Here is a 12,396-nt window from a genome sequence, read left to right as displayed (position 1 = left end):
ATATAGCATAGTATAGTATAAGTGTGTATAAAATTTCAGTATATTTATGTGCACGTGTGTGTGTGTGTGTGTGTGTGTGTGTGTGTAAGAAACCAAGGTATGCATAGAACCTTACAGCTTCCTTATTCTCAGTGCAGTCTTATATAATAACCAGGATAACCAATGTTTGCCATCTCCATTTTTCTTAACTCTTTAAAAGAAAAATTTTTCAGAGATGAAGGACACTTTCAGACAGGTCTGCATCAGTCCAGGCTGAATACTGATACTGACTCACATTATAAATCATCATATTCCTGTAACATATGGCCTCTAGATAGATAACACCATTTTTGCTGACCTTTGCAGCCTAAATATACCATAGTACTTGGCATACAGCAGGCCAACAATAAATGTTTTTCCTAGTACACTAACAAAACAATTCCCTGTAAGAAGTCAGACTGATACTTTTCTTCAAGACTGAGACATAGATAGGCATTGATTTTAGCAGCCAGATGACTTGTCTCAAAAAAAATTGCTCTATATACCACCAATCCAAACCTAGATTATGTTCTGATATAAAATAAAAGACTGTGGATAAATAAGGCCCCTCATGTTCAGGAACAGTAAAGTAATAAATAGCAATTTAATGCAACTGGAAAAGTCTCATATGCTTTTGAGAGGAAGCATCCTGCCTTATATTCCTCACTGAACTCCAGTGCCTGGCACTTATCTGGAACACAGGAGCATTGAAATCTGTTGATTATACAGAGAATGCACTACATATCATCTGTAAGTAACAAGAGCATCCAGAAAGCCTGGAGTGATTCACCAAACATTGCTGGTGTGAGTTACTGAGGTAAAATATGTATAGTGATTACGTGACAATCTGAAAAATAATAAAAATAGCCTGTGTGGGGCCATACCCATCTTTATCACTGTCAGTAAATTACAACTACATAATGAAGAAAAAATATTTTATTTACACTCTAGAAAAGAACCAATGCTGTAAATAAAATCTTACAAAAACATTGTTACAGCACAGTACACGAAAAGATGAAGTCACCACATGTATTAAGAATACCTACCTGCAACATATCATCAACCATAGTTAGTATGTACTGAACGGTCTGTTCTTTGGAGATATGAGTCATCAGGTTTATAAATGTTTTAGCACACTAGAAAAAATAAAATTAACGGTAATTACTGTTTTCAACTGCAAACATTTTAATATGGGATTTCAGTAAAATATTATTTTACTTACATAAATCATAAAAAATATTTTTTAATGAATTGACTAATTAAAACCTAGACAGGCATGTATATGTTACTTAATCTACCTGAGCACCTAACAGATTTCTATTATGGAAAATGTACACCTTTTACCAATTTTGTTAAGTATGTCTCAGATTTTTTGTAGTTTCTAGTGATAAATTTCAAAATGCTTACCATTTTAAACACACCTAATCATATCAACTCCTGATTACCCACAAGAGCATAAAGATTAAATTATACAGACAACTGAAATTTATCTCTAGTTTTGGGGTTTAGTTTTGCTTTTTGCATTTACAAGAAAGCAAAACACTAGAGTAACAGAGTATTGGGGACTGAAATTGTCTTCATTCCAAAACTTCTCAACTATGTAACTATGTAGTCTCTCTGGAATACAATAAAAACTGCAGTCAACATTATGTTTCCTCCCCAATTTCCAGGACTGTTGTGAAAATCAAACTGAGTTGAATATGGCTTTCTTCAGCCAAGCAGAGCCTGGCTGAAAATCTGAAGGGCAGTAGAATTGCATTTTATTCTAGTAAGAACACAAAGTGGAAAGAATTTCCTAAGGGGAAAAAAAAGTTAAGCAACTCTGAAAACATCACATACTTTGAAATTTCCCTTCTAGGAATCAATTCTAAGATTTTCAGAAATAAAAAAGGATGAAAGAATAAACATTTAAAATATAACATTTTTTCCAATATTAACCAAAAAAACTGAAATTCACTCATATGTCTCCCAGTGAAAAATGATTTTCAGTTAAATATGACACATGCCAACAATGGAATATTACATGGTGATTTTAAAAAGTTTTCTAGAATTTTTAATGAGGTAGAAGAGCATTCATGACACAGTGTTTGTATCAGTCACCTGACTGCCTTCATTTTGAAGCATCTCTTGCTTCTCTTCAGAAGTTCTTTTCATTTCAAATCTCTGAATGAATTCACAATCTTCAGCAGAAATCATCTGGCCCCTAGGAAGTAAGAATAAGTTGTTTTTGTTCATAAAAGCTGAAGGACCGCAGTAAGCAAATGATACAGGAATTCCCAGTCTTTCTCCCCTCTTCTCTGTAGCAAACCTACGGGACGATGCAATGTCATCTGAAAGATCTGAGTTTAAAGCTTAGCTTACTTACTGATAGTATGACCTCTGGAAATGAGTCAACTTTCCTGTAAAATGGGAACAATAACCAATGTGCCTTTAAGGGGATATATTGAGGATGTTAATTAAATATTAAGATAATAAGCACAAAGCCTGGCCACAATAGATACTCAATAAAATGTCATTATCCAAAATCTCAGCTTTAGCTCCCCTCTCCAAGCTAGACAATCTATTTGACCTTAAATTCATCAAGACAAAAGTCACTTTACATGAACATCTATAGTTATTTTCTCCAGCGTATTCTTTAAAAATAATGTGATCCTTCTCATCAGAGAAAATACACTCTCCATCCTGATCCCATCTTACCCTCCCAGCAGAACCCCCACACTATCCAGAATTCCTCCTACTTCTTCCAGGGCTCCCTTCTTTAATGGCTCTTTGCTCTGCACAGCTTCTCCCCATGACTGAATCCTTGGAATCTTGCTTTTCTTTTCCAAATAATTTCATTCAATGAGATTCAAATCAAGAGTTCTGTCTTCTTTCTCTCCCAAACCATATCCAACTCCAACTGTCTTTTATATCATGCCCCTTTCACAAATTCAGCATCATCACCACTGAACCTTTCACATTGTTTTCCAATCCAAACCATTTATGTCCATTAAGGCCTCAAACACACTACAGCAAACTTGGTCCCACCCTTTCTTACTAAAAGAAATATCAAAACAGCCTTGCTGGTTCGCTCAGGATATATGTCAACTCTTTTGGATCATGAGACTAGTAGGAGAAGCACAGAATTTCAGTCAATCAGAGAAAGATTTCCAACTCCAATTTGAAACTTTGACAGGTAAATTATATTTTTATTTTTATTAATTTTATTTGACAGGTTTAACCACTATTTTTCTACACTAGTCAAATGGAAATTGCAATACTATCTGCAATTATATGGTTGTGAAAAAATATGAGAGGAAGCACTTGGTGTATACAACATGGAGTATATTCAAGTTTAATTTTTTTAAACTTCTTATAATACACAATCATCCAAAGAGCATCAATATTTTTAACACAGTAATTTAAAAAGCTGCCACTCCCTGCCCCCCATTATGTTAAGGGAGAAGTCACTGAATTTCAACTAGTTTTCCAATATGCATAGCTACACAAGTATGGTCCTTTTTCGGAGCTACCTTGTGTTGGGTTGCCAATGGCAGGCATTGAGATGAGGTTTCATATGCAGTTGTTTATAAGGAAGTGCTCCCAGGAGAGATGAGGGTTTGAGAAAGAAACACAGGATACAGAAAGAAGAAAGCACAGCCCTTTAAAGGACAGCTTTCCCTGAGCACACAGGAGGTAAGAAACTCAGAGCTGTGCCCTCCCTAAGACAAGGGTGCTAAATTCTCATACTTCCTGCCACGTTTATCCCAACTCCACCTTCTCCCAAAGATCTTGACTTTTACATATTCAGAATCCCTGTGTTTCACTTTATCCCTTCTAGGTTGTATATAATTACTACACACTAAATTACTTTATAGTTTTAATTTGCTTCTGAATTTGCTTCTAATTACTTTATAGTTTTAATTTGCTTCCCACTGTTATATTTCCTGTATCAGTGCTACAGTTTTAAGCACTGTAAATTTGTTTTCATATATGCTTCCATTTGTTAAATAATTTTTAAACTACTCACATCTATTTTTTTCCAATGATCCCTTCATTGCCAATCCAAAGGATAATTTTCAGTCTTTGTCTTTCTAGAGTTCTCTGAGTCAGGTAACAATGTGGTCACTACTTCTTAGTTTCTGGATTCTTCTCTCCTCCTCAGGCCAGTCCTCTTCATGGTCTTCTAGACTCCTACCATGTGCCTCAGGTTCTGTGGAGGGTCTCTTCACTAGCACTCCATAGGTTCCCAGAGTGCTCCCCTTTAACCTCCAAGCTAGTAACTCACAGTATGAACTCTGGGTTGACCCCTATAGACGTTACTCATGTGTAGGTACTGGACCTCTCCCTCCACAGATCAGAGGCACTGCAGATCCTACCGGGGCAGAACTACAATCACTAACTGATATACATCCCCACATATGCTCCATCCTTAGCCTGGTCCATGGGATGAGAGAAGCAAAAAAGAACACAGAGTCCTGTTTCGATTGTGGCTGAGCTCTTCACATACCAAGTAGGAAAAACTGCACTCTGCTCTCTGGACAGAACAAGATAGAAATGTCATTCTATCTGGGTCTGTGAAAATAAGTAAAATAAGTGAAATCTTTTCTGAAACCTCAACCTTCCAGCTAAAACAATTTTACCCCCAAATTCTGCTGTGCTGATGTGTCATGACCTTTGTAAATAAGATAATCATATGGAAAAGTTGTAGTTTTCCTACCATAAAGAAGGTGTACAATTAAGGCTGCACTTGCTAACTTTAAAATTTTGCAGCTTTCATTTCCATTTAAATAATTGTGTTTATTTGACAAACCATTCCTTCTAAAATCTGACTTCCTTGTGTTTGTTGCCAGTAGCCTTTGCCATTATTGTTTAAATTCTTTTGTTTCTGAGTCTTCCTTTTCTAGTTCCAAAATCTAACAGGTTTGGGACTCTGGTCTTATCCTAATCACCACTATCAATTCCAGCACCTAATTTTACCCTCCCCTTGACTTCCCTGCCTCTATAGTAACTCAGCCCTGAGGTAACAGTCCAAAGGATTTCACACTTCCAATCTAATTCTCCTCCACATTCTTTCCACTTACTTTCTCCAGCACACAGCTGGTCCTATTACTCCATACCAGTCAGACTTTGAATGATAGTTCTACCTAGCACCTAGGCTGTTCAATAAAAACATTTTTAGTGAATTGACTAAATAAAACCTTGATGAGCATGTATGTTACTTGCCCTATTTGAATACCTATCAACTCATCTTTAAAGGGCAGAAAACTTGGGCCTCCCCGGTGGTGCAACGGTTGAATGCTGGGCTGCAAAGCTGTCCGCAGCCTCTGCAGCCTAAGTCGATCCCTGGCCATCAGGCAAGGGTCCCACATGGAGCGCAGACCTCTCCTGCTGCGCCCGCTGCTCCCCTCAGCAGTGTGTTTCATCAGTCTTCCTGTTCTGGTCCTGACTGGTAAATTCTTTTACACTCCCACGCTTCTGACTGTACCCAGCGCTTGTATAAATAATTTTTTTTAAAAAAATAAAATTAAAAAATAAAGGGCAGAAAACTTATGTCACACTTAAGAAAATAATGCTGGAGGGTAAGTGAAGTATATGCAAGTATATGCACATATGGGTGTGTGAAGTTGTATTCCCAAAATGTAAACCATTGGCAAGTCAATAAAAAGGGATTGGAGGAGAAGAGATAATGTGAAACCACAAGTTACAAAGAATCCTTTTGCAAACACTTGTCTACCACTTCCCAAAAAGTATGCTACTTAATGGTGACTTAGTCAATATCAGCCAAGATCAGACAGATTCAGGGGGCATGTTCAGAATGGTACGGCCATAGACTAATCAACTAATATTAATTGGCAGTCTACTAAGTGCCAGGAAGATACTTCTAAGAACAGGCAACACAGCAACAAATTAGATATCCCTCTTTGGGCTTGCAATTCATTGGGAAAATAAAAAATACACAAACAAAAAAAATACTTAAAAAAATATATATATGGGTCCTCCCCTGGTGGCGCAGGCAGTTGAGCGCCACTCTGCGAAGCTGTCCGCAGCCTCTGCAGCGCAGGTTCAATGGGGGCCAGCTGGGGAGAATCCCACATGGTGTGACAGATCTCTCCTGTCTCACCCACTGCTCCCCTCAGCAGTGTATTTCGTCAGTTTGCCTATTCTGTTCCATGCTCTGTCTCTGGTGAATCCTCTCACCCTCCTGCACATCTGGCCTGTACCCCGGTTCTTGTAAAATAAATAAATAAATCTTTAAAAATACATATACACATACCATCATAATGCCAGGGCTGTATATGCTATGAAAATAACTGAAGCTGCATAAAGAGCAAGAAAGTGACATCAGAGAAAAGGACCAATTTTAATTGGATTATAGAAAGGCCTCTCTAAGGTCGCCTGCTTAGACACCTCAATGTAGTGAGCTAATGAGTCAAGTGATCTGAGGAAGTTCCAGAGAGACACAGTGCAAGTGGAAGGACCCAGGTGGGCAATACCTGCTATGTTAGAAAGAGCAAAAAGGGCAGAATAGCCAAAGGTTTGTGAGCAGAGTGACATGATCTCATTTCTACTTTTTGAAATAACTTTTACAACTATGTAAGGAATTGCTCCCACAACACTGCGAGCAGAGACATTAGTCTGAGGCTGTAAGAAGAGGGTATATGAGAGATGACCACAGCCTGCACTAGAGCAGGAGCAGTAGAACTCGAGGGAAGTGATCTGCAAGGAACAGGTGTTGAACAGGGCTAACTGAATTTCCTAATAGATATGGATTGTAAGAGAAAGAGAAGAGTGGACATGACTCCCAGCTCCCAGCTTTTCACCCTATAAAACTGGTGAAGGAAAGTGCCATAAACTGGCCTCTCACAGCTCAAAGGAGTCACCCAGACTACCTGCACATTCTTCCAAGTCTTATTCCCCAACCCTCCACAGGGTGAGAGAGAGCTTCCTGCACAACAGTCCCAACTTCTGAGCTTAGACAGCTCCTGAGTATTGTTATGTTTTCTGTGAAATTCCAGAGGAGCCAAGTAATTATTTGAGAAAACCTTGCAATCTGTCTTCATTTTAACACTCATATTATTTAAATTTTTACTTAAAGGTTCATTTAAAAATTAAACTATAAATTCAAGAGGAAGAATGTCATTTTAGATTCTTATATCCTCAAGACATAGTTTCAGGGATTCCATTCTGACTGAAATTCTACCATTTAAATTCCTTTATGTTCTGTCTAGTTATTTAGAAAAACATAATCATATATAAATAGATATTTTAAATACTGCATTTTCATGATAACATTTTAATTTGTGAAGGATAAAGCATATTGCCTTTATGACACTGGGGAACTCTTCCATGGGTTTTGTTTTATTAGCATATGATGTGACAGAAGATTCACTAATAATTCATCTATCATATCCAGTCCCCAACAACCTATAAGCTCTTTTAGGGGAGGTACAGTGCACACCCACTAATGTCCCCATAATAAGCACATGAACTGCAGGTACACACTTAACATTTGGTGAATATTTCTGCATAAACATACAAAGAGGGGATTTATAAGAAAAAATTCATATGATGGACAATAGAATAAAGGATATAAAAAGAAAAAGGGAGAATAAAACTTATGTAGTACAGAGGCATAGGACAGGATGAACAGAAGAGAAAGCAATGAAAGGCTCCATGTAACTACAAATGTTCCAAATGCCAATGCTAGAGAACCTCTGCCAGTCAGCCAGTGCTTTATGATTAATAACAACACTATTCTATTTAGGTTATAAACAGATTCAGACTTTATAAATACCACACTCCTTGTTCCCTGTTCTAAACTCATTCTGGATTAAAATTAGGAAACAGATTCAAATCCTAATTTCACAGGGGATTTAAACAATTATACAGATAGCAATGAACAGGGAAAACAGCAGAAAGTCCCTCTTCTTCGAGCCCTAGGCTTGTTATCCACAAACTCAGGCAGACAGAGTGATCCAACCAAATGTCAATCATCTAACACCCAATTACAAATACTGGTGATTGCCTACACCTTCAACAGTGCCTTTAAAACTGTGCTTCTTGGTCTCAGAAGTAAACCCCCATGTATATATGGTCAACTGATCTCAGACAAGGGTGTCAAGAATATACAACTGTTACTTCAATAAATGATGTTGGGAAGCCGGACAGTCACATGGGGATGAATGAAATTGGACCCTATCTTACACAACTCACAGAAATCATCACAAAATGGATTAGACTTAAATTCATTTCTAGAGTGACACCAAAAGTACAGGCAACAGCAGCAAAAATAGACAACGGGGATTACATTAAACTAAAATGCTTCTGCTTCCCAAAGGAAATAAAATCAATATAATGACCTGTGGAGTGGGAGAAAATATCTGCAAATTCTATCTGAGTAAGGGTTAATATCCAAAATAAATAAAGAACTCAATAGCAAAAAAAAAAAAAAAAACAACAAACCAATAACTCAATTAAAATTGAGTAAAAGACCTGAACAGACAATCTCCAAAGACACACAAATGGCAAACAGGTATATGAAATGGTGATCAACAACACAAATCATCAGGGAAATACAAGTCAAAACCATAAGAAGGTATCACCTCATACCTGTTACAATGGCTATTAAAAAAAACAAAAGTGTTGGTGAGGATGTGGAGAAAAGGAACCCTTGTGCACTGTTGGTGGAAATATAAACTGGTACAGTCACTACAGAATACCGCAAGGAGGTTCCTCCAAAAATAAAAATATACCTGATGGGGAGGAACATAATATTACACCAATTAAAAAAAAAAAAAACACAGGTACCAATCAAGCAAAACTGAAAATATATATATATAGAATGACCATATGATCAAGAAATACTGCTTCTGGGTATATGATTCGAAATCAGAATCTAAAAGAGATATTCACATTTCCACGTTCACAGCACCAATATTCACAAGAGTCAAGATATGGAAACAGTTTGTCAATGGATGGATGAATAAAGAAAATGTGTTATTTATGTACCATGAAATATTATTCATGCTTAACAAAGAAGGAAATCCTGCTATTTGCAAAAAAACATGGATGAACTTGCAGGACATTGTGCTAAAAGAAATAAAGCATGCACACAAGAAGAAACACTATTTGATCCCACTTACATGAGAAATCTGAAACAGTAAAACTCATAGAAGCAAAGAGTATCATGGGGTTACCAGGGACTGAAGGTAAATATTAGTCAAAGGCCCCAAAGTTTCAGCTATACAAAATGAATAAGTGCTGGAGAGGTACTGTATGTCAAAATGCCTGTAGTTAACAATACCATATTGTATAATCAAAAAATGTGCTAACATTAAGTGTCCTTATCACAAAATAAGGTAAAGCAAAATGAAATAGGAGAGTGGGAAAAACTTTTGGAGGTATATTTATGGCATAAATTGTGGTGATGATTTCATGAGTGTATACTTCTCAGCACACTTAATTTGTACATGAAATATGTACAGCTTTGTTCGTGTCAATTATACCTCAATAAAGTGGTTTAAAAAACAAAACTGTGTTCCTTGAAACCCTAATTAGGGTGATGAACAGCCTCAAAAGAAGGTGCTAAGACAGAAATCTCCTACCTCCATTGAACTACCATTTTCATTTGTTTTACATGCTGAGCTTCATTAGGCTTCACATCAAAGATGGGTTTAATATCTTAAGAATCATCTTGAGAACCACTGACCAAGTCCAAACATCTCCTGACAGCACACGGTGCCTTCACTATTGGTTTCTGGCCACCTTTCCAGCCTCCACTCTCCCCACTGCCTGCTCCAAAACATGTATTATTTCCGACCGAGCGTGCCGTTTTTAATTCTGTGCTTTTCCTTATGTTGGCTTTTCTTCTTGCAAAGGTTGCTTCTTTTTGCGAAATGGCTAAGAACTTTAAAACTCAGCTCAGGGAACACGGAAAACTTCCGGAGACAGAATCAGCTGTCCTTTTTCTATGCACCCGTCATTCCCTTGCATCTTTCTAGTATCACAATTAACATACTAAATTAAAAAAAAAGGGGGCCTCCCCGGTGGCGCAGCGGTTGAGCGCTGGATTGCGAAGCTGCCCGCAGCCTCTGCAGCGCCGGTTCGATTCCCGGCTGCTCCCCGGCCACCAGAGGAGGGTCCCACATGGCACGCAGACCTCTCCTGCCGCCCACTGCTCCCCTCAGCAGTGTACTTCGGTCCTTCTGCCTGCTCTGCTCCCAGCTCTGGCTCTGGTGAATTCTCTCACCCTCCCGCGCTTCTGACTGTACCCAGTGCATGTATAAACAAAACAAACAAACAAACAAATAAATAAATAAAACATGCCTCTATTTAAAATAAATAAATAAATAAATAAATAAATTAAAAAAAATATATCTGACTTTCCTACCAGATTGTGAGTTTATTATTTTGTAGCCCTAAAGCCTGGAAAATGTCTCAAACTTGGCAGGTGATTAAGAAATGTTTGACAAGCAAAGAAGTTAACGAAAACAAAAGGCTCATTTTTGTACAGTGCATATCCCTCTTATAACAAAACTGCAAAAATATAAAACTAAAATTTCTCAATTTTGTTCAAAATGTATATGAAAATATGAATTCAATTTCTTAATAACTCACCAAAATAAAAAGAGGAAATAAAGTCAATATAACAAAATATGGTCAAGAAACTTACTTTACAGATAAATACAGGACACCAGCATGCTAAATCTTAATACCCACAAAAAGGAAGAGTTAAATTTTTTGAATGCATTCAACAAACTAATGCCTGATTTCAACAATACTAATACTTTAAACACATTATTTCAGCAACAACCCTATAAGATATCTACCCACATTTCATATTTACTTCATTGACTCTCAGAGAGGTTAAGGGGTTTTCCTAAGATCACCAAATGGGAAGACAAAAGAATCAGATTTCAAACCCAGATCTTTAACTAGTTGCCTGAGACATTCTGCAACACCATCTGTACCCACTATTATATTTAGGAATACTGGGCCAACCTGGAAGGCTCTTTATCTTCTTCCTCCCTCCTCTTATGTTTTTCACTCATTCAAACGGTACAGCTTTCCAGACAGAGAAGGCCAAAAGTCCTTTAAGCAGCTCTGCCTCCCCAGAGCTCTAGACCGTTCCACCACACTACTCTCTAGTATACACTAACGTCTCTCTATGACAGCTAATTCTTCTAAGAAGGAAGTGTTTTCTTCCACATTCATAAGTATTTTCCAGTATTTCTCTCACAGAAGCATGACCATGAAAAAGGCTGATGAAAAAGCACATGATTATCCATGACTCACAGCAAATCAGTACTTACTGAAGATAAGACTGCCAGTTCACTTTGTTTGCACGAACTTCTGCAGCCTTGGCAGCAATAATGTTGGTTGGAACAGCAGCATCCACGGCACCTCGAATATCCATTTTGGTCATCTAAATTTTTTGATCGTGAACCTTTTTCAAGAGATCTTCAATTTAGATGCAAGGTAAAACCAGATTACCAAGCGTTATTAATATAATCCTCATCACTTCACTCTCCCCAGCATCCTACCGAAATATTAAATAGTCTAAATAATAAGCATATTAAAATACTTCTAATCTTGTCCATAGAAGTGTTCTCTAAAGGTTCTTGGTTTTCCAGGAACAGTTTTTTATAGTTACTGAAACTAATACTGTGGTAAAAAATTTTTAATTATTTAAATTATTAACATCAAAAATCGTGCTTACGTAAATTAAGAATACAAGCTAGAAAAATATATTAAATGTACACAATTAAGATCAACTATCCTTTTCTGCTAGAGGAAAAAATAAGAGACTGTGGATTAAAGACAGGGTTAATTATTTTACTTACGTTTACTAAGCATCATTTTTAAATGCATATGAAAAATCTACAAGCGCTTTCTAAAATTATTTATTCAAATTAAAATTTCCCAAAGTGAAACTAATTTCTTAAACAATAGAGCCCTTATTTTTCAACCAAAGTTCACAGTATTTTCAAAATCAATCTTGGGAGAAACTTTTGGGACAAATACCAGCTACAATTTAACAACGGTAGCCTGATCTGATGACAATCTACAGTGATGACCTTTCCATTATCATTCCTAAACTTACAGATAAAAGCTTAAGCCTGATTTTATCACACAGATTATAGGTTCACAAAATATACGCTAACAGCCATAGCCACTAAGAAGCTCAAACCATATGCTAAATTCGATTGCGGGGTCCCAATGACCTTAGTTAGTTTGAAACTGAAATCTCTATATCTGAGATTTGTTGCCTAAACAAGCAAAAGCATTTGAAATGGCAGGGTGCTGGTAGAAACAGGCTCTATCCGGGCCAGGCTGGTACCAAGCAAGTTCCGCCCAAGGGATCTCCTGGAAGGTGTTTCAGGACGGTCATCGAGG

The 12,396-nt window shown here is 37.2% G+C and overlaps 1 protein-coding gene across 2 annotated transcripts in view; it reads right to left on the bottom strand.

The window, feature by feature from the left end:
• The window catches only part of ATP6V1H (ATPase H+ transporting V1 subunit H), a gene marked incomplete at its 5' end in the record, with an annotated part of 105,065 nt that extends 93,640 nt beyond the window's left edge, over positions 1 to 11,425 (bottom strand). For both annotated transcript variants that reach the window (XM_084229556.1, XM_084229557.1), the window contains 3 exons: positions 1,065 to 1,154; positions 2,119 to 2,221; positions 11,313 to 11,425. In XM_084229556.1, coding sequence (XP_084085682.1) covers positions 1,065 to 1,154; positions 2,119 to 2,221; positions 11,313 to 11,425 — 306 coding nt within the window. The remainder of the gene's footprint in view (positions 1 to 1,064; positions 1,155 to 2,118; positions 2,222 to 11,312) is intronic.
• Between the last annotated feature and the right edge of the window lie 971 nt (positions 11,426 to 12,396).

Source organism: Talpa europaea (genome assembly GCF_964194135.1).
Source record: "Talpa europaea genome assembly, chromosome: 3".
Classification (NCBI taxonomy): domain Eukaryota; kingdom Metazoa; phylum Chordata; class Mammalia; order Eulipotyphla; family Talpidae; genus Talpa; species Talpa europaea.
Note: the sequence above shows the minus strand (reverse complement) of the source record. Positions and strands in the feature narration are given on the sequence as shown.